General features: G+C 39.4%; 1 protein-coding gene across 1 annotated transcript in view; it reads right to left on the bottom strand.

Moving 5' to 3' along the window:
- Nucleotides 1-26,386, bottom strand: part of DNAH11 (dynein axonemal heavy chain 11) — a 352,005-nt gene that overhangs the window by 66,119 nt on the left and 259,500 nt on the right. Inside the window, 3 exon segments of the mRNA XM_043589069.1 lie at nucleotides 11,419-11,541; nucleotides 12,746-12,981; nucleotides 21,499-21,669. Of these exon segments, the coding sequence (XP_043445004.1) occupies nucleotides 11,419-11,541; nucleotides 12,746-12,981; nucleotides 21,499-21,669 (530 nt within the window).

The raw sequence follows: 26,386 nt of genomic DNA, 5'->3' as shown, positions 1-26,386 counted from the left end.
CTGAAACCATTATTACACTATATGTCAACTAGTTTGGATTTAACTAAAATTAAAAGAAAAAAAGAACAACAAAAACAAACACACACACACACATGAAATGATGGCTTAACCAAAGTTCACAGCATTTCTGTGACAGACATGGGGAAACATTTCTCCCAGTCATCAAATTTACCTGAAAACCAGAATCTCTGTGCGTTGAGGCAGCATGATCTCAACATAATCAAGATGAGAATTTCAAGTTGGATATTATAACCTGGACGTTTTATATCTAAGGTATGTGTCTGGAAGGTAAGGAAGTAGCTTTTACTGTTGGTGGAACTGTTCTCAAGATTTAGTGTTGCTGCTGAATGACTTTCCCTAGTGATGAGATATTCTGAGCACATGAACAAACAACGTCATTATTATTATTATTTTTTTTATTGCCATCTAAAACAAAATTTGGAAAAGCAACATACTCAGTTTAGGACAAGGACCTGCTTCTGTGGCAGACTGGGGTCTTGACTAGGAATGGCTGCAGGAGACTTTATTTTGATGATGATGACGACGACAACTCTTTTGTTAAAAAGGTTGCAAAGTCTTTCTCACAGTGCTGTTTAGACAGAAATTCCCTAAGATACTGTATCAGTGTAATGAAGGTTCTCACTTTGAGACGGACAATTCACACAAGTTCCCTGAATAGGAGGAATCAGAGCCTGTTTGTCAAGGTAAAGAGATTGCAGGTGGGTTTTGAGATAAGTGAATAAGACAGTCTCACTGGTTGGGGTAAAAACACACTCAAGAAATGAAAGAAAGAAAGAAAAAAAAACACTTTTCTATAGACATCTAAAACCTCACTGCACGTCCCGCTGTTTAAAATTAGCCGCTTCTCCACTGGCCTTGGGAGCTGCGACAGCTTGGCTGGGACAGCTTGGCCGGGAGCGCGGCTGCAGCACCCGGGGACGCGCGGCAGCGGGCCGCGTTACTTAGCAACCCCAGCAGGAGGGGCCGCAGAGTTGGTCAAACCCCGCCCCTCAAGAAAGGTTTCGGCTGAAAGCCGCGCAGCTGGCCAGGCGGCGCAGGAAAAGGAAGAAAGTCCTGAATAGAAATGAGTTGTTTTGCTGCTTCATATAGTTAATATAACCAACACGTCCTTCTCAGATAAAAGCAAACTTCAATTAGAATTATAAAAAAAAAAAAAAAGAAAAAGAAGACTCATGGTGCAGGACTCCAGGTACCATTGCTTAGAAAGAAAAATGGAAGCTAAACAAGAAAATCATAGATTATTTCCTTTGAGATATAGAAAATATATATACTATGCATTATATGTTAAATATTGTGACACATATTTTGATATATACCATATTTCAATATATCCATACTGAAATATTATGAGGCAGCATGAAAAAATTCTGGTTCCATTTGCATTTTTTTTTTTTAAGGAAAACTGCTTTTTTAAAGAAAATAAGGTCAAGTTCTTTGTCTGTGGTCTGTTTGGAATTTACCTTCACATAAAGTCAAACAACTACTACACAGACGACTATGTGTCCAAAAAAAAAAAAAAATCTGGATTGAATTTAGGAACAGAAAGGTCTTTTCTGTAATTCAACTTTATTTTGAATTTAGAAATTAGGAGAGACTAGAATGCTGAGTTATATCGTAGGAGGGCATGAATTATCTTGAAAATAAAGTGATTCCTACCCACAAGGGATATAATGCGAGAACTACATACCTCCTGAGTTTATTTAAAAACTAGAAGCTTCCAGCTCAAGAGAGCACATTTTATCACAGTGTGGGATTTAATTTAACATTGTTCTAAAGTCCCACCCAAGACCCCATTTAAAAATATCTATAATCAACTGTAATATAATCATGTAGCATCAAACCCAAGGAACATAATAATGTTGAACAAACTGAAAATGTGCTAACTGAAAACGATTCCCCCTATTAATCTTAGTACCACTTTTAGGAAACACAATCATGATAAATATCTGTAAAATAGCTTTTACCTTATTATTTCTGTAAAATAAATTTATATTATATAGCTAATATTTCTGTTAGTTTTTTAATCTTTTTAAAGTAGGCTTCATACCCAGCACGAACTCCATGTGGAACTTGAGCTCACAACTCAGAGATCCAGAACTGCGCTAAAATCAAGAGTCAGACACTTAAGTGACCGAGCCACGCAGGCACCTCACTGTTAGTTTTAAGTTTCTATATAGGGCATGCTACTTAAAGATTATTATTCAAAGGATAAGTACATGAAGAATAGAGGAAAAGTACAAAATGTCTTTTAAAAAATATTTATAAGTTCAGAAACAATCTGAAATTGTATCTTACAATAAAGTTACTCCAGCTAAGATTAAAGTCCAAAAACGACTTCAATATATTTGGGGGGGGGGATTTGAAAGATTAAAGAGATATAATTTTACGAAGATGTTTCACAGATCAGCAGCTTCTCTAATATGTAAGCCAGTAAATTTGCTTTGGAAAAGGTACATGTTGATAAATCTCCCCAGATATGTTTTCTGTCGATTGATATGATAAGATGTATTTTACTTAAAATTAGGATTGTCTGGAGTTTGGTGGATTTAATTATTTGTAATTACCCAGCTGTTGTCAGCCTGTGGCCATTTTATGACAGTGGTATCTACTATGTGGGTCAGGTTCAACTGTATATCTTCTCAAACACAGATTTAATGTGCTATTGATGAAACCATTACTAGAACCAAATTAAAGTCTGGGCTGATGTATTGGTCCACAGGGAGCTGTCAGACATGAAAGGAGTAATTAGTATTCATTACTTCATACTCCACAACATTCCAATTATTAATGAACTTCAACTTTTGGACTATGCTTTATCTATCACAAGCATCTTCTCAGACATTCATTATTAGGAAGAATAAACTAATATTGGTTAAAAAAAGACCCCTAAAACAAACAGAACTGAAAAAAACAAAAACACTATTAATAGCGGAAAACTTTGTGAGGGATGTGACTTTCAAGAGTGTGCAATGCAAGGAGTATCCCACCTGCATGGGAGGAATAGGATACAATGAAGACATGCACCCGCTTTGCAATCCTCTTTTCCTTGTTTTCCAAGCTATCTTGTCTTTACAATACAAGGGAAACGTCTATAATCACAAAGGTAATTGCACAGACAGGACAGCAAAGAAATGTAATGATAGAAGGGACTAGAAAAAAGTTAAGCAAAATGTTCATTGTTGAACATCAGAACAGGAGGCCCATCAGAAAATTTATAATCATGTAGGTTAGTCTGGGATGTGATCAAGGTAAACTCACAATTTTTCTGTTCCTGTTATACTATTACAAATGGGTATTTCTATTAAAAGCCCTATGGACCTTTTCTCATTAGTTTTCTTTTCCACTGTTTTCTCCTTTTCATTTACAGCATTAGAAGAAAAATAATTCTTACTTCAACCAATGTATTTTAATTTTGCATATCACCTTCTAGTTTGCACATGTATGAATTTTTAAAATTTTTCTTTTTTTCTTAGTGTTACATGAAGTAACAAGAAAGCATTTACCCTGTTTAAACAGACATTTCGTCAGATGAAAATACTACTATCACTAAAATATCAAACATTATTCCAAAGTACTTTTAAAGTTTTTATCAACTGGTAACAAAATGTGGAGTATTCTCAATTTTTTCCATTCAAAACTAAGAGGTGTGAGAAAAAAAAGGAAGTAAAATAGTTCCTCCTCAGCAGAGGTGGCTAATAGTAGTCCATACAGAACTCTACTGTATTACACAAAACAGCAGATGAGTCAAAGTTCCTACCTCCGTTCTCTCAAAGACACCACAGTTCTTACACACTGGTGGGGAGCATTTGAATTTCTAGGAACACTATGGACAACAATTTGGTGTTGTGTTTTAAAGCTTATTGTGCACATACTCTACACCTTAACTCTTCTGCTCCAGAATACGAACTATGAAGAATCTCTTGCTGTGTGCACCTGTAGATGCATAAACGAACCATCAGTATGTTACCATTCATAGCAGCCTGGCTTCTTAGAATAGAAAACATAAACATAACCTCAAGGCCCTTCAATAAGAACATTTAATAAATTGCGGTAAAGTGACACCACTATTTCAATGATGAAAATGAAACAATTAGAGCTAGAAGAATATGGGTAAGTCTTAGACACCTAATAGTAGAAATTTCAAATCCCTTTATACACACACATACACACACACACACACACACACACACACACACACACACACACACACACTATGTGACATTTTTGTAAAGCCCCAACTCAAACAAAAATAAATGAAACTATTTTAAATAAAGCTTTGACATGATAACAAAATTTAGAATACTACCTTTGGGAGAGGAGGCCCAATGGGAAATGAGAGGAGCACAAAGGCAGCTTAAAGAATTTAGTTCATAATTTGAATGGAAGACACTTATCTAATTTATCATTATGCTTTATATAATTTTATATGTTACGTATTTTATACGTATCAGCATTAAATAATACAACTTAAATGACCAAAACTCTCTATTGTTCTTAGGAGGCAACTTAAAACATCAAAAGATATGACTGATTCCTTTTTCACATGTCCCACGTCCAAAAAACAACGGCTTACACTTCTGGATCTCTGGCTTAGTCTCTGATTCATACTCTCACTGTACTTATCAGTGGTTCAAGATTCAAGAGACATAATCTATTCTGACTACCTATGTGTGCTATGCTCAGTTTGTATTTTTTTCCTCACCAGGTAAGAAAATGTAAACATAGAAAAATGGCCTAAACAACTTATTCCACATCACCAAACTGGAGGGTATCAGGCCAAGATTTGAACCAAATTTTATCCTACTTCTTCTACCCTGGTGCTATTTTTTCAATTATTTATTTACTTATTTATTTGAGAGAGAAAGAGAGAGAATGGGGGAGAGGGGCAGAGGAAGGGGGGGAGAGAGAAAATCCTAAGTAGGCCCCATGCATGCACCCTGATGTGGGGCTCAATTTCACAACCCGGGGATCATGACCTGAGCTGAAATCAAGAATTGGATGCTCAACTGACTGAGCCCCCCGGGTCCCCTCCAAGGGCCAATTTCTGACAACTACATGCTAGTACATAAGCCCCACCTCACAACCTTAAAGTCTCTCTTGAAAATACTTTTTTAAAGTTTTTTTTAATGTTTTATTTATTTTTGAGACAGAGAGAGAGAGACAGAGCATGAGCAGGGAAGGAGCAGAGAGAGAGGGAGACACAGAATCGAAAGCAGGCTCCAGGCTCTGAGCCATCAGCCCAGAGCCCGACGCGGGGCTCGAACTCACAGACCGCGAGATCCTGACCTGAGCTGAAGTCGGACGCTTAACCGACTGAGACACCCAGGCGCCCCTCTCTTGAAAATATTTACATAGCTAGTTCAAGACTGTGGATTTATCACTGCATTAACTTTTCCTCCCATAGCGAGTCCTAGGGAAAAGATGGAAAAATGTATATTCAAAGAAACAATAAATTCAAAATCATGTTGGAAAGAGTACAATGAGTGGAAGCCAAAAAAAAAAAAATGAGGAATGAAAGAAATTCATGAAAAATCTAATGGAAAACATTAGCAAAAGTTAACAATACACAATCCATGGAAGGCAATAAACATATCCTTATTGACATTCAAGGAAAATCAAAATAAAGCAGAAAGGAGAAGGATGCTGTTACTGATGCTTCCACTGGCTCTTGCTCATGATGCCATATCTCCTTGTGTTCTGTGATTTCTGCCTGTGAACTCACAGATACTTTGAAATGGTATCTCGTACAATCCTCTAAAGCCTAGGGTTACGTACGTAATTCCTGACAGCATTTTTGTTTGCTTCTGCCAAATACATTGGAGTATGACCTATCCAATGCCACTGAAAAATAAGTTATTGGTTTGAGGTTTTTAGGGCATCTAAGTAAAAATTTGTCTTGAACATTTACGAGAGGGATGGTTTCTGATTAGGAACTCTCACAGGATGTTTTTCCACCTCTTTTCAGGGCCAAAGTACAAGAAGGAAAGCGTTCCTTTCTGCAGGGCTGGGTTTTGTTTAGTTTTTAACAAATTTACCCTGAAGCAGAAGGTAGGGCCCCTACAGTTTCTAGCATTATACAGGAGTCTCTTAGCTGACTTCACACCCTCAAATAGCTTGGTCCAAGTTCTAGGTATCCACCAAAACAGAGACCCAGGTCATTATGTTTTGGCAGGTGCCCTCAGGAAGAAAACCAGCTTTGGTGTTCCTTGCCTATTTGATTCCTATAGTCCTATTTTTTTTGGTCAACCAAGTGCCAAAAGATGTGAATATGTTAACATATTTAGTTGCTTTTCAGCATTCACACATCTACTCTGCCATAATACCCAAAATATAAGTCTATGTTTTTATTGTTTTATTTTTACTTTGGTTTATTCATCTTTTTAAAGACATACAGTATGTATTTATTACCCATAGAGAACTTGTAGTCTAATACAGATGGGAGTGAAAAAAAATTAAACATATTCTAAGACGGACAGATAAAGGCAAAATGACACAGTGGCCCAGTACAGAATGGACTGTGCATGGGAAGCCCTGAAAGTGGAAACTTAAAATTCTCATTTAATAAATTAAGTGGCAGGTGAATTCTGAATTAAGTGAATTTGGGATTTGCAGAAAGGTAAGTAAAACAGCCTATCATAGGAGGGGGTAACTAATCTGTGTGAATGAAGGGAATATGGAAGTATCAAATAGGTAAAGCATTTCCTAGGCTTCACAGAAGAGCTTCAATTCAATGTAACAGGCAACAGAGAATTCTTTTTAAAAAAAAATTTTTTTTTTAAACGTTTACTTATTATCAAGAGACAGAGAGAGACAGAGCATGAGCATGGGAGGGGCAGAGAGAGAGGGAGGCAAAGAATCCGAAGCAGGCTCCAGGCTCTGAGCTGTCAGCACAGAGCCCGACACGGGGCTCGAAGTCACAAACCACGAGATCATGACCTGAATAGAAGTCCGAGGCTTAACCAACTGAGCCACCCAGGTGTGCCAACAACACAGAATTCTTAATGGGTTCTTCGACAGGTGAGTGACAGAGCGGTGTTAGGAAAAGATTATCGTAATCACTCTCTGGTTGGAGAGGAGTGAGCAGAGAGAGAGACTGTAAAGACATTCTCATTCAGCATGAAGAAATGAAAGGTCTGAATTACACTGTAAGTTGTAGGTAAAAAAAAAATTATATATATATATATATATATATATATATATATATATATATATATATTCCGAAACATTGATGAGAAAATAAACAAGGTTTAGGGGAAAAAGAGTAGGAAGAGTAACAATGGCCAAGCAGCATTCATAGGAATTCTACTGAAAGGTGGTAGTGACTATTTATTTGGAAAAAAAGTTCAGAAATTATGTTTCCAACATATGTATTAACTGTCAGAGAGTCATAGTGATCTGGGAAACAAAGGCAGAAGAAAATGGTAGATAAAATTAAATTTCCTTATAACCTACAGCCCACTGACAAATACTAGAGATAGGTAGAGTATACATTCCTCCAGGAACTATCTTAAAGTTAATGCTTTGCTAGAGGGAAAAACCACCTTAGTTTGACAATAGCTAGGCCCCTAGGATCTCAGTATCTTCTTTGGCAGATGAAAGTCCTCTTGGAAACTTACCTTGCCTTTACCTCCCCCAACTCCCAAGTATGTGGTTAGTCACTCCTCACAATCCCGGGGCAGGTCTTTCTGTCCCAGGTCCTGTCCCTGTGCTTAAAAAAACCCCACCTTTTGGCACCAAAAATGTCTCAAGAATTCTTTCTTGGCTTTCGGCTCCAGATTCCCTCCATAACTCCAAATCCACATCACTAGGTCATCTGAGAGGACATTTAGTCATTCTTTTAGTCCCCATTTTTGTCATCTGTGAAGATCTCTGATCTTCTGACTGTACAACATGTTTCAAAATGATCACATCTACCAGGCTGGTTTAACTACCTCTCCGTGTAGATATTCCCCAATCTACGTGGTCAGCCAAGGTCTCTTTATCAGACTCCGTACTTACATGTCCATTGGCTTCTTAGACTTCCTTTTTTGAGAATCTTAAAGTAGCACCTCAATCTCTGAGGGTCTAATAAGTGAAATCATTACCTCTTTCCCTCCCACATTTCTCTATAAATCCCAACATCATTTAGCTTGGCACAAGACTAGAAATTACCCTTAAACCTTCCTTTTTTTCCCCACCAACCAAATCCCATTAATGACCATGAACTGATGAAATTAACTCCTTGAGAATCCTTTCATTTGTCCTCCCCCCTCTCTCTCTAGGATCCCTTAGTTTAGGGTCATATTATATCTCAACTGGATGATTATAATTGTTTGTTAATTAGATCCTGGCCCTAGGTCCATCCATGCTCCTTCAATCAATACTTCACACCACCAATAGCAGGTCCTTTCAGAAACAAATGTGATTATGTTACTATCCTAGGATACTTACCAGTCTTCACTAGTTTCCCCACTGACTTATGCTCATGATTCTCAAGTGAAAATAAGGAGACTACAGATTTCTTATTCCAGGAGGACAAGGTCCTTTGGTCAAGAACCACTGCTGTTGTTGGGGTGCCTGGGTGGCTCAGTCAGTTAAGTGTCCAACTCTTGATTTTGGCTGAGGTCAGGATCTCATGTTTCATGGATGGAGCCCCACACTGGGCTCTGTCAGTGCCGAGCCTGCTTGGGATTCTGTCTCTCTCCCTCTCCTTCTGCCCCCCCTCCCTTGTGTGCACACACACACACACTCTCTCTCTCTCTCAAAATAAACTAAAAAAAAAAAAAAAAAAGAACCACTGCTGTTGTCAACTAGTGTTACTGATAGGAATGGGCCCATTTAGTGTGTTTGGGGAAAAGAGATAGAATTACCAACCTATAGAAAAAGGCCAACTTAGAAGACATCTGTGGGTGCCCAGACATCCCCACTCTGGGGAGTCCTGCCAGTGTCTCTGTTTTCACCTCACCCAGGCCTTACTACCCTTTTTCCCTTCCAGCACAAGACTCTCCCTCAATGCGGATCCTATTTGCAGTCCTCCCAAAGCTGTTGGGCTCTTCTGTGTGTTTTCCTATTTGGTATTAGTTCCCTCATTCCAAAATTCTCTTCTCCACTTGTCTACCTGACAAATGTCCACTCATCTGTCAACACTGCTATTAAATGTCCATCTGATCAAGTGTGCTTTTTTCGACAAAGCCATTCCAAGTCTCCACTATGGAAATGATGAATCCCTGCCATGTGAACTTCTATCATCACACCAAAGGCACTGTAATACTACTTCTATTGCTTATACGTCTGTCTTTCCCCTAAGGAAATGTAGCTTCCTTAAAGGCAGGGTCTGTACCTTATTGGGCTTTGAAGCTGCAGGACCCAGTACAGTGCCTGGCATAACAGTACTCAGAGAAGTTTTACTCAGGGACTGATACAATACACAGGGACTCCACCAGCACTGAGATTCTCTGGAAAAAGACACTAAAAACATCCACAAGGGAAAGGGAAGTAGGAAAAACTGGAGGTACAGATCTGAATTTACACTCTTGTAAGTCATTGTTCCCACATGTAACAGTTTAGAAAGTAGAAACGTAATAAATGCACATGATAAAAACCATTTGTTAAATTCTTACATACCATTTAAAACTCTCCTGACCTTCTTAAAAAAATACTGGAATGATATGATCTGTTCTACAGAACCTAATAGAATTTGTACATATTTAAGTAATAATATAACTTCAAATAAGTCGTTCTAGATTGTTTGTGGTAAAGCCTTGATTCTTTACATGTTTGTTTGTGAAATAAAAGACTTCTGGGATTCACAATAGTACATAATTATATCCATGCTGAAGAAAAATTAGGACTCAAATTCATCAGTCCCTGGAAATTTCAGATTATATATATATATGTGTGTGTGTATATATATATATATATATATATATATATATATGTGTGTGTGTATACATTTAATTATATTTAATTTATATTATGTATTTAGATCATTTATATATTTAAGTAATATATAACATGAAATATATATAGTCATATTTACTATATCTATATTTAAGTAATATATAGAGACAGAGAGAAAGAGAATGTGACCAGATTTCTTACACCCAAATTGTGTTATTAAAGGTTCATCTTAAAGCTACAGAATGAGTATGTCAATGAAAAAAAATTTTAGGTCTTCCTAATAGAGTCAAAACCTTAATAACAAAGATTTCACTTCAGTGGCATTTAGGATTTTACACTATATTTTTAACACATCAGACACAGCTACAATTATGTTTATGTCAGAGTTACAGTTTGTCAAGTAGCTTATTAGATTTTTCTAAATGCAACTCTGGGTAAATTTTGGCTTATTAAGCAATTATAAGTTGTCAGTCACTGGAAACAGGTTTACTTGTAAAATAAATACTAATCGGTTAGGGACTATTTAAAAAATAGAAGCTAGTTACCCTTAAGTAGACCTATTTCCACTTAAAACTGACAGAAATAAGGTGGTGATGGGAAAGGAGACAGGTGACTTTGAGGCTGAGACTAGATGTCAAAAAAAACCAAAACGGTGTTGGGAAAATTCTGAAATGATCCCTCTGTGAAGGAAAAACAATAACCAACAACAACAAAAGGGAAGGAAAGGCAGTGAAGTAAGTCTAGTGAAGGCTGGTGTCCTGAGAGAAGAGGCACAGGGAGCCTATGGAATGTCACAAGCCCCCGTGAGCTCACACAGGCTTGGTCAGAGACATACTTGCTACAGGTGACCTTGAACACATTTATAGCAAGCGCTGTGATGACTACTTAGAAGTGGCTTCAGTGCCCTGGGAGAATGTCCCGGGAGAGTGGGGTGTCCAGGGGGAATGGCAGCTATTTGGAAGGAACTAGAGCTCACTGGGGGTGTTCCTACTTGTTGGTGGCACCGCTGCTGGTTTGGGAATGATTTCAGAGGCCCACTGACGAGTTTAATGCTTACAAGTATTTCAAGTTTATTAGAAAAGAGCACTAACGTGGCAAAACCCTCATGTTGTGGATGCCATTACGCTGGATGACGCTGAATTAAAACAAAGTGTGTGGACTTAGGATACAAGAGATCTGCAGTTTAGGCAAACACACTACAGGTGTTTTGCCAACTCTTAAACTTCTTTGGGGTGAACTAATAAAGGAGCAACTACCCTCAGCTTTGTGGCAATGCATTTTGTGGTTTATAAATCAGGAATTGGCTAACGTGAATCTAAACCTATCAAGGAAACAGTCTGAAAGTCTGGGTAAGGTTTGAGGTTGCTTTTGTCTTGGAATGTAGGTGCCATGGAATGAAAACTCAGAACCATCACTAAGAAGATTCCAGTGGACTATGCTTGATCCTGAGACTGACAAACAAAGCTATCACACTCATATGCAGCACAAAATATTTGTTAAAAATTCAAAAACACTTACTTCCCCTTTTTAATTGTGTTCCTGCCAAGCAGTGGATCAAGGACCGGATCTATTGTTTCCTCCAGATTTTCAACTAAGATGACATCTCCAAAGGCCACAGCGGTTTCAATGGCGTTCAAAAACCTTAAAATCCAACCATAATTGATATCATAAGATGTCAATAAGCACAGGGAAGATGTTCCAAATTATTGAAATTATATTTGATGTAATGTAGATTTGTTTTAGTGAGACAAACTTAGAGAAAACTTTCATATAGTATTCAATTAGATTACATAGAAAATAATGAGTACATTTTGAGATGAATTACACAGTGATATTTTCCAAGTGAAATCGAACAGTATGACTAAGTCCATGGGTAAATTAGTTCTTGTGACAATAACCATGGTTGAGACAAATGTAACTTATCCAAACATCATAAATTTAAATTAATTTAACAGGTCTTTTTTTGATAAAAAATTCAAAATATATTAAATGCCTTGTGGTTTTGTCAAACATTCATTTAAAAAAAAAAACCTTTAGGTTCGGTTGTGGTAAGTGGTAAATTATCATTATATTCTCATTCTCCAAATTCTCCATTCATTCTCACTCTCCAAAAATAGTTTCTCCCCTTCAAAAATAATTTTCCCCAAGTATTCAGATAAGCAAGGAGTACATTTATCTGCACGACTGCAGAAATTCCTTATTTCATTTTATGCGTGAAAAGATGAAAAAAGGGTCAAATGAAGTACTAGTAAGTCTAAAAGTATTCAGAATTAACTGAAAACCAACTACATACAAGACTTTATTTATCATACAGTATTGTCATGAGGACCCAAAGACAGAAAGTCTCAGTAGATTCAGTTCTCAAAAACTGAATGTAAAATGTGACAAAGAAATGATCTTAAGGCATTCCATGTTGGGACTTGTAGCCATGTTGCAATCCTACTCTAGGCAAAGTCTATGTTCAGAAATAGGATTCTAATCACCATTAGGCCTATACACGCAGGTGACAATTCTTGTGTCGCCATATGTCAAATGCCCTAAAGGATTACGGTACATCTAATTTCCATTCTTGGCCTTAGGGAAATGACCTATTTTTCCAGTCAGGCACAGTGTTTGTTCCAATCTTCAACCTAATTTCATCTTCCGATTAAGTGGCTGCCACCCAACATAAATGACCTTCCAGCGAAAATACTTTACGTGAAACAGGAGCGAGCAGATAAACAATGTGTGCCATACTGTCACACTGCGCAGTAGCAGAGGGGTCTAGCAAATGCCAGGACTTCAGAGAAATGAGACCCATTTCACAGCACCTTAGCAGAAAGCCAATCCTTCTGATCTCACATACCCTTTCTGGCCCAAGTGTGTGACTTTCAGGTCAGTTCCATACTTATTCTTGATCCACTTAATTCCCTGCTGCTGGGGATCTATCATCAGAGGCCAGCGCTCACAGTGTGTTAGGATAGCGGCATTTTCGGTTGACATTCTGTCACTGGGTAGCCCTTCGTTATTCCAGGTGGCGATTGTAGCATCATCCGTCAACATGGCAATTAAGTCCAGGCCTTCGGTTATTGGGATGGAAACCTTGAAAATCAGAGTTGAATGCAATAAACTGCCAGTGTGGCAGAGCAAAAGACTCAGCATGACAGACAAGAAAACGAGAGACCAAAGCCTGGAGAACACATGTGAATTCTCTCTGGACTCTCAGAAGCCAAATAAAACTCTCGCTGTGAAATAGAATTCAACCTGGTAAGTACGGTATTTTTACCTCTCAGAATTCTGTCAACTGCAGTATTCAACATCTGGTTTATTATTGCATCTGACTTCAAGTGAAAGGGACTCTGCCCTCTACATACATCGGCAGCTGCTCCAACAAGGTGAGAGGGAATTAGATACTGGGAAGGATTGCAGGCCAACAGAAATGCATTCGCTTCAATGGAGTAATCACCCCCACATAAGCAAAGCTAAAATGCACTATCTTGCTCAGGCATTTAATCTTTTTTACTCCAGGCCAACCCTATAAGAGATGACTTCTCTTTCTTGGATAGGGTAATGGAAGGTATCCCGTCTGCAGGAACTCCATTGGCTTGCTGGCTGTGCCCAGGAACTGACATGGCGGCCTCTCCTCTGAGAGGGAATTGTATGCCCTGTCAATGTGGAAAGGAGCATTGCAAAGGGAGGAGCTGTCTCCTTTAAGAGACAAAGAGAAACCTATTTAATTATTTAACTTTTAAGGTTTATTTACTTATTTTGAGACAGAAAGCATGAGATGGGGACGGGCAGAGAGAGAGAGAGAGAGAGAGAGAGAGAGAGAGAGAGAGAGAAAATCCCAAGCAGGCTCCGCAGTGACAGTGCAGAGCCCACTATGGGGCTTGAACTCATAAACCGTGAGATCATGACATGAGCTGAAGTTGGATGCTTAACCGACAGAGCCACCCAGGTGCCCTAAGATATCTGTTTTAATATCTTCTTTTTTACATTTTTAAATGTTTTATTCATTTTTGAGAGAGAGTCAGAGTGTGAGTGGGGGAGGAGCAGAAAGACAGAGGGAGACACAGAATCCAAAGCAGGCTCCAGGCTCTGAGCTGTCAGCACAGAGCCCGACACGGGGCTCAATCTCATGAACCGTGAGATCATGACCTGAGCCAAAGATGGACGCTTAACCAACTGAGCCACCCAGCCACCCAGGCACCCTTATAAAAAATAAATAAACATTAATATATATATATATATTAATGTTTATTTATTTTTGATAGAGAGCGCAAGCAGGGCAAAAACAGAGAGAGAGGGAGACACAGAATGTGAAGCAGGCTCCAGGCTCTGAGCTGTCAGCACAGAGCCTGACCTGGGGCTCAAACTCATGAACTGTGAAATCAGCTGAAGTCGGACTCTCAACCAACTGAGCCACCCAGGCGCCACCCTAAGAAATCAATTTTAAAGAATAAGGATCATTCTTTACAAAAGCAACTTTACAAAAAATAAGATTATAGGAAAGAATTTGTTAAGAAATGTATTCATTTGGTCATCAATCACCAAATATTTATGGAGTACCTCCTCTATAAGAAACAGCATCTGGAGACCCCGTAATGAGCAAGATGAGTAAGGAGCTAGTCCCATGGCTGGGTGGGTGGGGGGGGGGGCGCTAATATGGAAACATGCCCTCAGAAGAGAGGGCAGTAAGAGCCCTACTTGGAGTGGGTTGGACGCGGGGGGTGTCGCAGCAGCAGCAGGAGTCTGACTGACTGGTTGACCATGGAGCTTCAGCAAAGAAGGTGCCAGAAGAATTCCTCCAGTAGAGCTACTGGATATGAATACATATAGGAAAAGTACCACTGATATGAACACATATAGGAAAAGCAGCGTAACATTCCTACTGTCTCTGACCACAGTGTTACCTTAGAAAAAAAATCAAACTCAGTCTCCTAGTGGGATGAGCAACAGCCTTGGTATTGACACACAATTTTCTTAAAGACACAAGAAAATCGTATCTTTTCGAATAAGCATCCTCCTATCAGCAAGGGATCTGTGGCTTTAACTTCTACTTAATGTGAACAACTTGAAGCAACTGGAGGTTTGAAATAACTTTAATGTCTGATGCTAAAAGGAGTAAGAGAAAGTATACATGTATGTCTTGTGTCCGAATTTGGTAGTTTCAAGTGTTTGAGCACCTACTGTGCACACAGTTGAGTGCAGGGGATCAAAGAGAAGTCCCCCTTTTTATAAAGGGTCAGTTTAATCTAACAGGGGAAATAAAGCAGGTAACTCATAGTAAAGAATATGATAAATGTTGTGCAATACCTTGAGACTTAAATTTTCACAAACAAATTTTAGGATATTTTCTTGACAGTATTATGTTCAAATAGGTGGTTGCATAAGTGCACAAAGAAATTTTTTTAATTAAAATATATTTTTTGGTATTTACACTATAGTAATCATGTTCATAATAAACTTTACCCTAGGTTTAGGCTGGGGAATATAAACCTCATTTCACATGTGTCTTTTTCATTCACTCTTTTCTTCCTAAGTCCTTGAAGAAGTATGCAGAAAGGAAAATGAGTCTGGAAACCAAACACAAAAAAGGGAGCCCTTTATGTCTCAAGTCAGCTTTGCAAATCCAGAAGGCTCCATCTAATTGCTTCATTCAGTAGCATCAACCTAAGGGTCAGCCCGGATGCCACTATGATATGAGGTGGGGAAAAACAAAAACAAAGAGGCTCCCCTCTACAGAGAAGAAGCTTCTACTTGAGAGAAGGAGAAGGATGGATGTACATGCCATGAATCAACCCAAACTAATCCTAACACCACATGTGTATCGGAATCCTCTGAAAACTAACCAAGTGGCATATTCCAAAGGAACAAAGGGAACCTTCTGATGAGATGACACTTTAATTTCCCCAAGGAAGACTTCTGCACTGCTCATGGGAATGCAAACTGGTGCAGCCACTGTGGAAAGCAGTATGGGGAGTCCTCCCAAAAATTAAAAATGGAATTACCAAATGACCCAGTAATTGCATTACTGTGTATTTACCCACAGAATATGAAAACACTAATCCAAAAGGACCTAGGCACCCCTATGTTCACTGCAGCATTACTTATAATAGCCAAATTATGGAAGTAGCTCAAGTGTCCATCCATAGATGGATAAAGAAGTGGTATATGTATAATGGAATATTACGCAGCCATTAAAAAGAATGAAATCTTGTCATGTGCAACAACATGGATGGAGCCAGAGAGTATAAGGCTAAGTCAGTCAGGGAAAGACAAATGTTATATGATTTTGCTCATATGTAGAATTTAAGAAATAAAACAAAAGAACAAAAAAGAGACAAAGCAAAAAACCACATGGTTAAATACAAAGAACAGACGGACAGTTACCAGAGAGGAGGTGGGTGGAAGATGGGGGAATTAGGGAGATTCAAGAGTACACTTATCATGCTGAGCACCAGGTGACATATGAAAGTGCTGAATCACTCTTTCGTATTCCCAAAACTAGTATTAACTGTATGTCAATTATACTGGAATTCAAGAAAAAACAAAAACACACAGGGTTGCTGAACTGAAAAAAAAAAAAAAACCACCACTCACATTTCTAGGTGACAAAAAAACCTAACATTTATAAGGCCTTACAAAATTTATTCACATACATTCACTCTTTTCCATGTCTCAGGTAACTTATAAGAGTTCTGCAAAGAAGCTATCTCTGGTTGTTTGCTTGTTTTCGCTTAGGGCACTGAGGCTTAGAAAGGCTACCACCACTAATAACCCCATGTATTTGTTCTGTCTTTAACTTCTCAGTCACATCGATGAGGAGAGTGTAAATGTCTCCATGAACTTGTCTGTCTTTCCACCTGAGTGCCCAGAGGACAATAACTCTAGATGGAAACAATTTTGGGTAACAATTTTACTTGGAACCACGGGCCATGTATGCCCATTACCCTGTCTTGTTCAGTCACTACCTTCTAAGCTATTCTCTGGATAAAAATCATGTTAAATAACAGTTTAATTTGGACCCTCAAGGCCATGTACGCCCACTGTCCCTATCCTTTCAGTCACCACTCTGCTGCTGTTCCTTCCTGACCCAGCCTCCAGACTCACACCCCCAAGATGCACATTCTGCAACTCTTCCCACACACCCTTTAGAATCATGGTCCTATTCAGATCAAATAACCTTGCTCCCATGACCTGCTCATCTTCACCAAAACATCAGTTCTCACTTAAGCAGTGGTTCTCAACCCTAGGCTGCATACTGGAATCCATGAGAGCTTTCCACAACTGCCAACAGGCAGCCTGCCATCACTAGTGATTCTACTTCAATCGACATTGATTTGTTTTAAAAGTTCACTTCCATGTGATCTCAACATGAGGCTGGGTTACAGGAATGACTCCCCTGGGGACGCACTTCCCTCGAGGGCTTTCTCCGTAGACTGTTGTCTTAATACCCTCAACACTCAAAATGTGTGTGGGAAAGAGTTGTCATCCCTCTTACTTGCCTATAGATCATTTAGATATTGGCAAATCTAAAAAGACATAAAACAGACTGGTGATTCCCTAAGCCTGGAGAGAATGGGGTGATTGGAGCTAATGGATATGGGTTTTTTTCTGGGGCTGATGACCATGTTCTAGAATTGACCATGATGATGGTTGTACAACTCTGTGGATATGCTAAACACCACTGAAATGACTATTTTATTTATTTATTTTTTATTTATTTATTTTTTTAATTTTTTTTTTCAACGTTTATTTATTTTTGGGACAGAGAGAGACAGAGCATGAACGGGGGAGGGGCAGAGAGAGAGGGAGACACAGAATCGGAACCAGGCTCCAGGCTCTGAGCCATCAGCCCAGAGCCTGATGCGGGGCTCAAACTCACGGACCGCGAGATCGTGACCTGGCTGAAGTCGGACGCTTAACCAACTGCGCCACCCAGGCGCCCCTGAAATGACTATTTTAAAGGGGTGAATTGTATGGTTGGTAACTTACATCTTAATGAAAAGATATACTCAACATCTGCAACGTTCCAGGTACCATGCCAGGTTAACAAAATATACAGAACCCTTGCTTCCATGTATCTTACACTGCAGCTGAAGGAGGGAAAAGCTGTTAACCACAGTAAATGAATAAGTGAAACAACATATTAGCAAGTGATAAGCGTTATGGGGAAAAATAGAGTGGGATGAGACATACTGAGGGATGGACGTTATAATTCTTTCTGAGATTTGAAAATGGCATCTGAACAAAGACCTGATGGATGGGAATGAGCTATTTATACTACAGCACTATATATATATATATATATATATATATATATATATATATATATACATACACATATATATGTATATATATATGTGTATGTATATATATATGTGTGTATATATATAAAACTATTTATATCTCTATATAGATAGAAAAAACACCAAGGGCAAAGGGCCTGAGGTCAGAGCATATCTGGTATCTGGGCAGTGTGACTAAGGCAGAGCAGTGAGGAAAAGAATAATAAGGAGTAAGATATAGAGAAAGGGGCAAAATCAAAGAGGGGTTTATAAGACATTATAGGACTTCTGGCTTTTGCTCAGAGTGCAGTGAGGAGTCACAGAAAGAATTCTGAAAGAAAATTCACTTAATCTGACTTGCACTTTTAAAGAATCACACTGGCTATTGAGATGAGATTTTGGAGAGAAACAACCAATATAGCAACAGGGAAACCAGTTAGGAGGTTTTTGCAGTAATCCAAGAGAGGCATGATGCCTTGGCCCGGGATGGGAGCAGTGAAGGTGGTGAAAACTGGTCAGATTCTGAATGTATTTTGAAGGCATAGCCTGTATAATTTCCTGGATGGGCTGGATATGAGTGCCAGAGGGAAGAGTCACGTCAAGGTGACTCCAAGGATTTTGGCCCAACAGAAGGTGAAGCTGTCATTAAACAAGTTGGGAGTGCCTGGGTAAAAGAGGTTTTGGGCGGGGAGAAGGTCAGGATTTTGGTTTGGATGCGCTATATGTGAGACATTTTTCTTTTTTTTTTTAATTTTTTTTTTCAACGTTTATTTATTTTTGGGACAGAGAGAGACAGAGCATGAACGGGGGAGGGGCAGAGAGAGAGGGAGACACAGAATCGGAAACAGGCTCCAGGCTCTGAGCCATCAGCCCAGAGCCTGACGCGGGGCTCGAACTCACGGACCGTGAGATCGTGACCTGGCTGAAGTCGGACGCTTAACCGACTGCGCCACCCAGGCGCCCCATGTGAGACATTTTTCTGACACAGAAGTTAAGATGCCAGGGTCTGGGCCACAGATACACTTTTGCAAATTACTGGTGTACAAGTGACATTTAAAGCCACACACCTGGTGAGAAGTAGCTCGAAGATTAAAAGCTGGGCATTTCAACATTAAGATTGGGGAGAAGAGGAATAAACTAATGAAGTCTGACAAAGATTCACCAGTGACATAGGAGGAAGATGGGGAGGAGGGGAGGTTCTGGACTCTAGTAAAGAAGGTACTGATGGAAGGATGGAGTAATCAATCACATCAAATGTAGCCAAGAGTCAAGTAGGAGGAGACTGGAAAACAAAACCACTAGACTTAGCAACGTGGAAGCAAAACTGCCCAATAGGAGTTTTGGTAGAGTGGTGGGGACAAAAGCCTGTCCAGAGTAACTCAGAAAATGGAGGGAAGATCTGCAGACAGTGTTTCTAGATTGGTGTCTAAAGTGATGACTGTAAATGAGAACAGAGAAATGGAGGAGTAGCTGGAGAGGCAGGGAGGGTTCAGGAGAAATTTGTTGGTGTATTTTTTTTTTAATTTTTTAATGTTTATTTTTTTGAGAGGGAGAGACACACAGCATGAGTGGGGAAGGGGCAGAGAGAGAGGGAGACACAGAATTCAAAGCAGGCTCCAAGCTCTAACAGTCAGCACGGACCCTGACAATGGGCTTGAACTCATGAATTGTGAGCCAAAGTCAGACGCTTAACTGACTGAGCCACCCAGGTGCCCCTGATGCATTTTTCACATGGGAGAAATAACTACGTATGTAAATGCTGTGGACATGATCTAGTAATGAAATAGTAGACAGGGAAAAATTCATGAGAGGAGAGAAATGCTCTAGAATTATCCTTGAGGAAGGAAAAGTGATGGAAACTAGTATAAACCTATATGATCACCTTTAGATAAAATGTCAGCTGTTCATCTTACAGCATCAGGAGGCAAGACAGGGTATGAGTACAACATTTGCAGGTGAGAGATATGTCTGTGGGAGTTTATACACTATTACACACTAAATGTGTCAAATATCTCTCAACATTCTTGATGGTTTCTGAACTCTATGCTCTGAACTCTATTTCCCCTGTGGAATCACCTTGTTGTAATTATCATAGTTTTAGAACATACTTTACAATCTCGAAGGACAAGTGCTTTCTTACTGTTCTAGTCCAATATTATCTTGGCGTTCTCAAAAACATACCGTTCCAACAAACTTCAGGATCACTGGGTCAAGTAAGAATATAATTCCTGGAGTTTTGATTTGAACTAAGTTAAATTGATTTATTTTTTATTTTTTATTTTTTTTAAATTTTTTTTTTTCAACGTTTATTTATTTTTGGGACACAGAGACACAGAGCATGAACGGGGGAGGGGCAGAGAGAGAGGGAGACACAGAATTGGAAACAGGCTCCAGGCTCCGAGCCATCAGCCCAGAGCCTGACGCGGGGCTCGAACTCACGGACCGCGAGATCGTGACCTGGCTGAAGTCGGACGCTTAACCGACTGCGCCACCCAGGCGCCCCTATATTTAGGCTGAGCTATTTTTAATACTTATATACAAAATGCTGACCTTTAATCTGTGAGTGGTTGTGAAAAAAAGTCTTTTATAATCCGTAATGTCAGGAAGAAAACAAAGTTTCATGTTATACTGTAACAATAACCCAAATTTGAGTTCAGTTATCAGTTTTGTTAAAAGCAGGTTTCCAGCTATATCACTATAGTGTATAAAAAATCATTTATTGGGGCACTTGGGTGGCTGAGTGGGTTGAGCGTCTGACTCTGAATTTTGGCTCAGGTCATGATCACAAGTTCGTGGGATCAAGTCCTGTGTTGGTCTACACTCCGAGTGTGCAGCCTGCTTAAGGTTCTCTCTCTTCCTCTGCCCCTTCCCTGCTCATACTTATTCTCTCTCTAGAATAAAAAAAAATAAAGTAATTTACTACTTTCCCTCCTTCTGTTGAAACCATCATTAAAGCAAGAAACACTGTAACACACAAGACATATCCTCATCATACTAGAATTTCCAGTCAGTCAGTCATGACAGAGGTAGAAATGAGCCTGGGATACAAACTATTTTTGTTTTTGCTAACTTTGTTTATTTGGGAATGAGATCGAGAGTGAGATAGCATAAACACGGGAGGGCAAAGAGAGAGAGGAGAGAGGAGAGAGAGGATTCCAAGCAGGATTCGTGCTGCAGGCAAAATTATGACCTGAGCCGAAATCAAGAGGTGGATGCCGAACCAACTGAACCAACCAGACTCTTGCTTTTTGCCCCACACTCTTGTTTTTTTCTACTGAAACTTCAAGATGATGCTTCCAAATGCTGACAAGGTAGGGAAGTGACTTACCTTGTGCTGGAGAAAGGGAACCCACTTGCAGTCTACCAACTCCTGGCGATACTGTTTTGTAAAGGATCCAACGTAAGACACAAATGCTGCTGTAAGGAGAACGTCTCCACAGAGGGTCTTCTCTTGAGCTTCAAACGATTTAATAGACTGACCCCAGCGGATCTTCTCTGACTGAAAGGCCGAATTACTCAGATGTAACCGCAGGGCGAACACCAACTTAACAAATGCTTAATGTAGTCACATCACCACTCAGTTTAGTCTACATCCTTCCGTACAGCCTTTTTAGAAGGCACAGAACTGAACTGGAAAGCATGGCAATCTTCATCCTTCTTGCGTTTGAAACCCATAATTATGAAGGGGCTCTCTTGCTCTCTTCAGCACAGTTTACTGCGTTATGGCATTAGAACTTTCCTATGTCCCTCCTGGTGGATGATCTAATGCTTTAATCATGATTGACCTCTTTCTTCCAAAGCTGACAGTCACTTTCCTGTCTCTGAGAATGGAGCGTCAAGAGCTTTGGCCAAGACTGAGTGACAGTGGGAGTTTTAATGGTGGCTTCAGTGCTCTGTATTCCTCCCACTCTGCAACAAGGGTTCTACACACCGCCCTAGACAAAGATTATTTAAAATTTTTTAATCTTTATTTTATCTTTGAGAGAGAGGGGGCGGGGTGGGGGAGACAGAATCTGAAAAAGGCTCCAGGCTCTGAGCTGTCAGCACAGAGCTTGACATGGGGCTCGAACCCAGGAATCGTGAGACCATGACCTGAGCTGAAGTCGCATGGTTGACTGACGGAGCCACCCAAGTGGCCCCAGACAAATATTATTTTAAGCATACTGGCTATCAGCTGCTTGCAGACAAAGGAAAATAACAAACACCAATTATATTAATTAATTTAAATGTAAAGCTTAAAGAGCCACCTATCCTGGATGCTATTAATTAAAGAATAGTGCTGGTATTATGCAGGTTATTTCTCTAATATAATCACTCTATCGATGGAAAAACCTATAACCTATGTAAAAAATGGACATCAGGAGGATCTCACTAGCTTTGAAGATAATACGCTCAAAGGATTCTGTTCAAGTCCTTCTATACAGTTGGATGACCATTTAAATCTGATTTCCAGGTTAAGTATGGGGAGGCCTTAATATTGGATTTGCATAAAACTGCACTAAGTATCTTTGGATTGACTGAACTGAAGGATAGTTCACTAATTCACTTTGTTTCAATGCAGGCTAAAATTGGTGTCACATTCTAAGCACATGCAAATTAACAGGAACTGAAAAAAGATCAGCAATGTGATAACAGAAGCAAAGAAGAACTCTGGAATTTAGCTTTGCTTGTGAAGAACAGAGAACACAGCAAAAATGATATATGTCAGAATAGACTGGAATGCCAGTCCCCTGCAAGCCATCATACTACCCATAACCCAGAGGTCATGAAATCAACGAGAATGGTTATCAAAGCTATTACAAATTGTCTTCTTGTTTTGCTTGATAAAGACCATCCCAAGTTAGCCATATAAACACTAAGGGACTTCAATTCTTTAGCCCTCTTTATTGAATTCATTACTTTCCTTCCTTAGCTACAGACCATACATCCATTAATTTCGAAGAGAAATTTCTCATTTGCCTTTCCTCCATCTTTGTTGTCTTTGGATAGTAAATGATAAACAATAAAGTGCACCCACCTCATTCTCCAAAACAGCTTTGAAATTTGAAGATTTACTAAACATAGCTTATTGGCTACTGAAATCGTCAATAATTTCACCATACCACCCACACAACATAAATCATTACTGACATTGGCTAACAAGGGTTTAAGAGTTGGAACATGTCCTGTAATAAATTTCTAGACAGTTAAAAATCACTATAATTTTATTCTAATGCATTATAGATTGCCTGTAATGTCATCCTGGCTGGGGTGACCCATTTCTAATTTTGAACAGCTGTTCAGCTCAGGAGTTAGTTAATGATTAAATATAAATTGCCTGATTTATTAGTCTGAATGGTTGAGACTATAGCTTCCAGGTCAATGCTATATAGACAAAATCATCAGTCTTGATGCTTTTCAGAAGTTAACTGTCTCCTGTTCTAGTCAGAAAGAATTTGTCCTCAAGGGAAAAGGTCTGACATCTTCAATTAATCCTTTAAAAAATGTGTGTGTGTATACAAATACATATGTAATTTGTTTTTTGAATAGTTAACATTATTTCACTTTCTCTCCTCTCCTTGTCTAAATCATCCTGAACAAATAAAGCCTTTGGAACTTGGCTATGTGTTAGAGACACATGGTATAGCCTGTCTTTTCCTACAGTATACCTACTGTAAGAAAACAGTCTAATTAACTGGCACTTTTTCATTTTCTTAGGTGCCTCACAAATAGTAAATGTTTCAAACTACTTAAATAATACCACTTTCAATAGAAACAGGTATACACCTCACTAGTAGCAGTGGAATTTCTCAACTGATCTAAGAACAAATCTTCAAAGGGCTACAGTATATGTATATTTTTTAACACAAAAGGCTCCTCAAACTCAACCATCCAGGAGCTCCTGGGTGGCTCAGTTGGTTGAATGTCCAACTTCAGCTGAGGTCATGATCTCGCGGTATGCGGGTTCAAGCCCCACGTTGGGCTCTGTGCTGACAGCTCAGAGCCTAGAGCCTGTTTCAGAGTCCGTTTCTCCCTCTCTTCCCCTCCCTCGCTCGCACTCTGTCTCTCTCTCAAAAATAAATAAACATTAAAAAAAAAACCTCAGCCATTCATTCATTCAACAAATATCTATTGATGCCTATGATGTGCCAAGAATTATTCTGTGTGGGATCAAGCAGTGCAGAAAACCGATGTAGTTCCTGTTCTTGGGGAGCTTCTATTCTAGTTAGGGAAAAAAGACCTTCCCCCCACCCCCTGCCAAAAGTATATGCATTCACAAATGTATGTTTTTAAGGGTGTCATGTGGTGATAAATGCTATGAAAAAATAAAGCTAAGTGGAAAGAGAGCTGTAAGCGGGGGTGGCTGTGTATACGGGCCGAGCAAAATTGCGTGATAAAGAGAACGTTTTAGCAGCAACCTGAAGAAAGCGAGGGAGCCAGCGATGTCATTAGTTGGACATGTCTAAGCCACGTGGAGGAAAAAGGCAGAGGCCACAGATCTAAGAGTGACTGACAGTATGAGAGGAGCAAGGGGGCCGGCAAAGGTGGAGTGAGAGGGAAGGTAACAGGTTTAAGGACAGAGAAACATCTGGGAGCCAGATCACATGGAGCCTTGTAGGCCAGGGAAAGACTTCGGACTATATTTTGAGTTAGACAATTAGTTACTGGAGAATTCTAAGGCAGGGAAGACACAAATGAGCTTAATTTTTAAATTACTCAGCTGCAATGAGGGGAGTGGACTTTTGGGGGCAATGGTGAAGACTGGGGCAGTATTCCAGGGAAGAGGGGGTGGCCTGGACCAGCACAGGAAGAAGGCTGCGATTGGAAATGCACTTCACAGGTAGAGCCAAAACAACATGCTGATGGATTGGGTATGGGTCATGACAAAGAGAACAAAAACTCAAGAGCGAGTCCAAAGCTTTTACTTGCAATTACTGAGATGGAATGGACAGAGTGGATTTTACAGAATGGACTGTGAGTTTAGATACAATGAACTTTTAGAGGGATGATGGGTTTAACTTTGTAGTAAATTTAAATTAGATTTTTTAAAGTCTACTCTAAAAGTTAGGCTATTGCCTAACCCAACCCATCCTAACACACGTCTACCTTCTTTGTTGCTAAGAGAATTCTGATTTTCAAGAGTGATGGTGGGCCCAGCCCCACGAGATTGGCTTAACCAATCATGATAACCCCATTGCCCATTTTCCTGGCCTTCTTTGCAGCTAGATGTGGTCAATCTAGTTCTGGCTAAAGAAGCTTAAGTGGCTGTCTGCCGGATGTGTTTCCAGGAGAAAAATCCAGCTGCTCCAGATTGTTTTCTCTCTCCCCTGAACCTGGAGGTATAGCAGCCATCTGTGAGCGTGCTGCAGAGTGCCTCAGCGTGAAGGACCACATGCTAAGTATGGAGAAGCAGAAGGGACACAGAGATTTGAAGTCTGATCACTAACTCCCTGAATCAAATTCCCTGATGGTGGTCTACCCCTGGAATGCTTTTGCAATATACAAAAAATAAATTCCCATTTGTTCAAGCCACTGTAAATCAACTTTTCTATCACCTTCAGTTAACTGCTTTTCTAATAGTTCAGTATATGCTTTCAGGAAGCACTTAAATAAAAATAACAGCTTTACTGAGACTTAATTCGCGTATCGTGGAATTTACCCTGTAAAGTACATATGTGAGTGGTTTTTAGTATATTCACAGACTGGTATGATCATCCCCACTAATTGGAGAATGTTTCTCTCACATAATGGACAAACTGTACTTATTAGCAGTCACTCCATACCCTCCCCCCTTGCCCAGCCCCTGGCAACTGCTAATGTGTACATTTTGTAGCTTTGCCCATTCTGGACATTTCACATACACGGAATCACATGTTATGTGGCATTTTGTTCTGTCTTCTTTCACTTGATTTTCATTTATTTGGTATTTTCAAGGTTCGTCCATGTTGTAATATGTATCATACCTCAATCCTTTCTATGGACAAATAATATTCTATTGTATGAATATATTACACATGGGAGAGCAAATAAAATCTGTAACTTCCTGAGGACAAGGGCTTAAGTTGTTCTACCACTGTGTCCAAACAGGAGACATTTAAAAGAATTGTTTTAAAAATATTTATTTAACAGAGTAACTATTATAATATTAGGAAGTCAGTCCCTTGTAAAAAGATGTCACAGAAAAACCAACCAACCCACCCTGAAGGCTTATTTTTTAAAATGTTCTGATGGAAGAA

The sequence above is a fragment of the Prionailurus bengalensis genome, chromosome A2 (assembly GCF_016509475.1).
Source record: "Prionailurus bengalensis isolate Pbe53 chromosome A2, Fcat_Pben_1.1_paternal_pri, whole genome shotgun sequence".
NCBI classification, from domain to species: Eukaryota; Metazoa; Chordata; class Mammalia; order Carnivora; family Felidae; genus Prionailurus; species Prionailurus bengalensis.
Note: the sequence above shows the minus strand (reverse complement) of the source record. Positions and strands in the feature narration are given on the sequence as shown.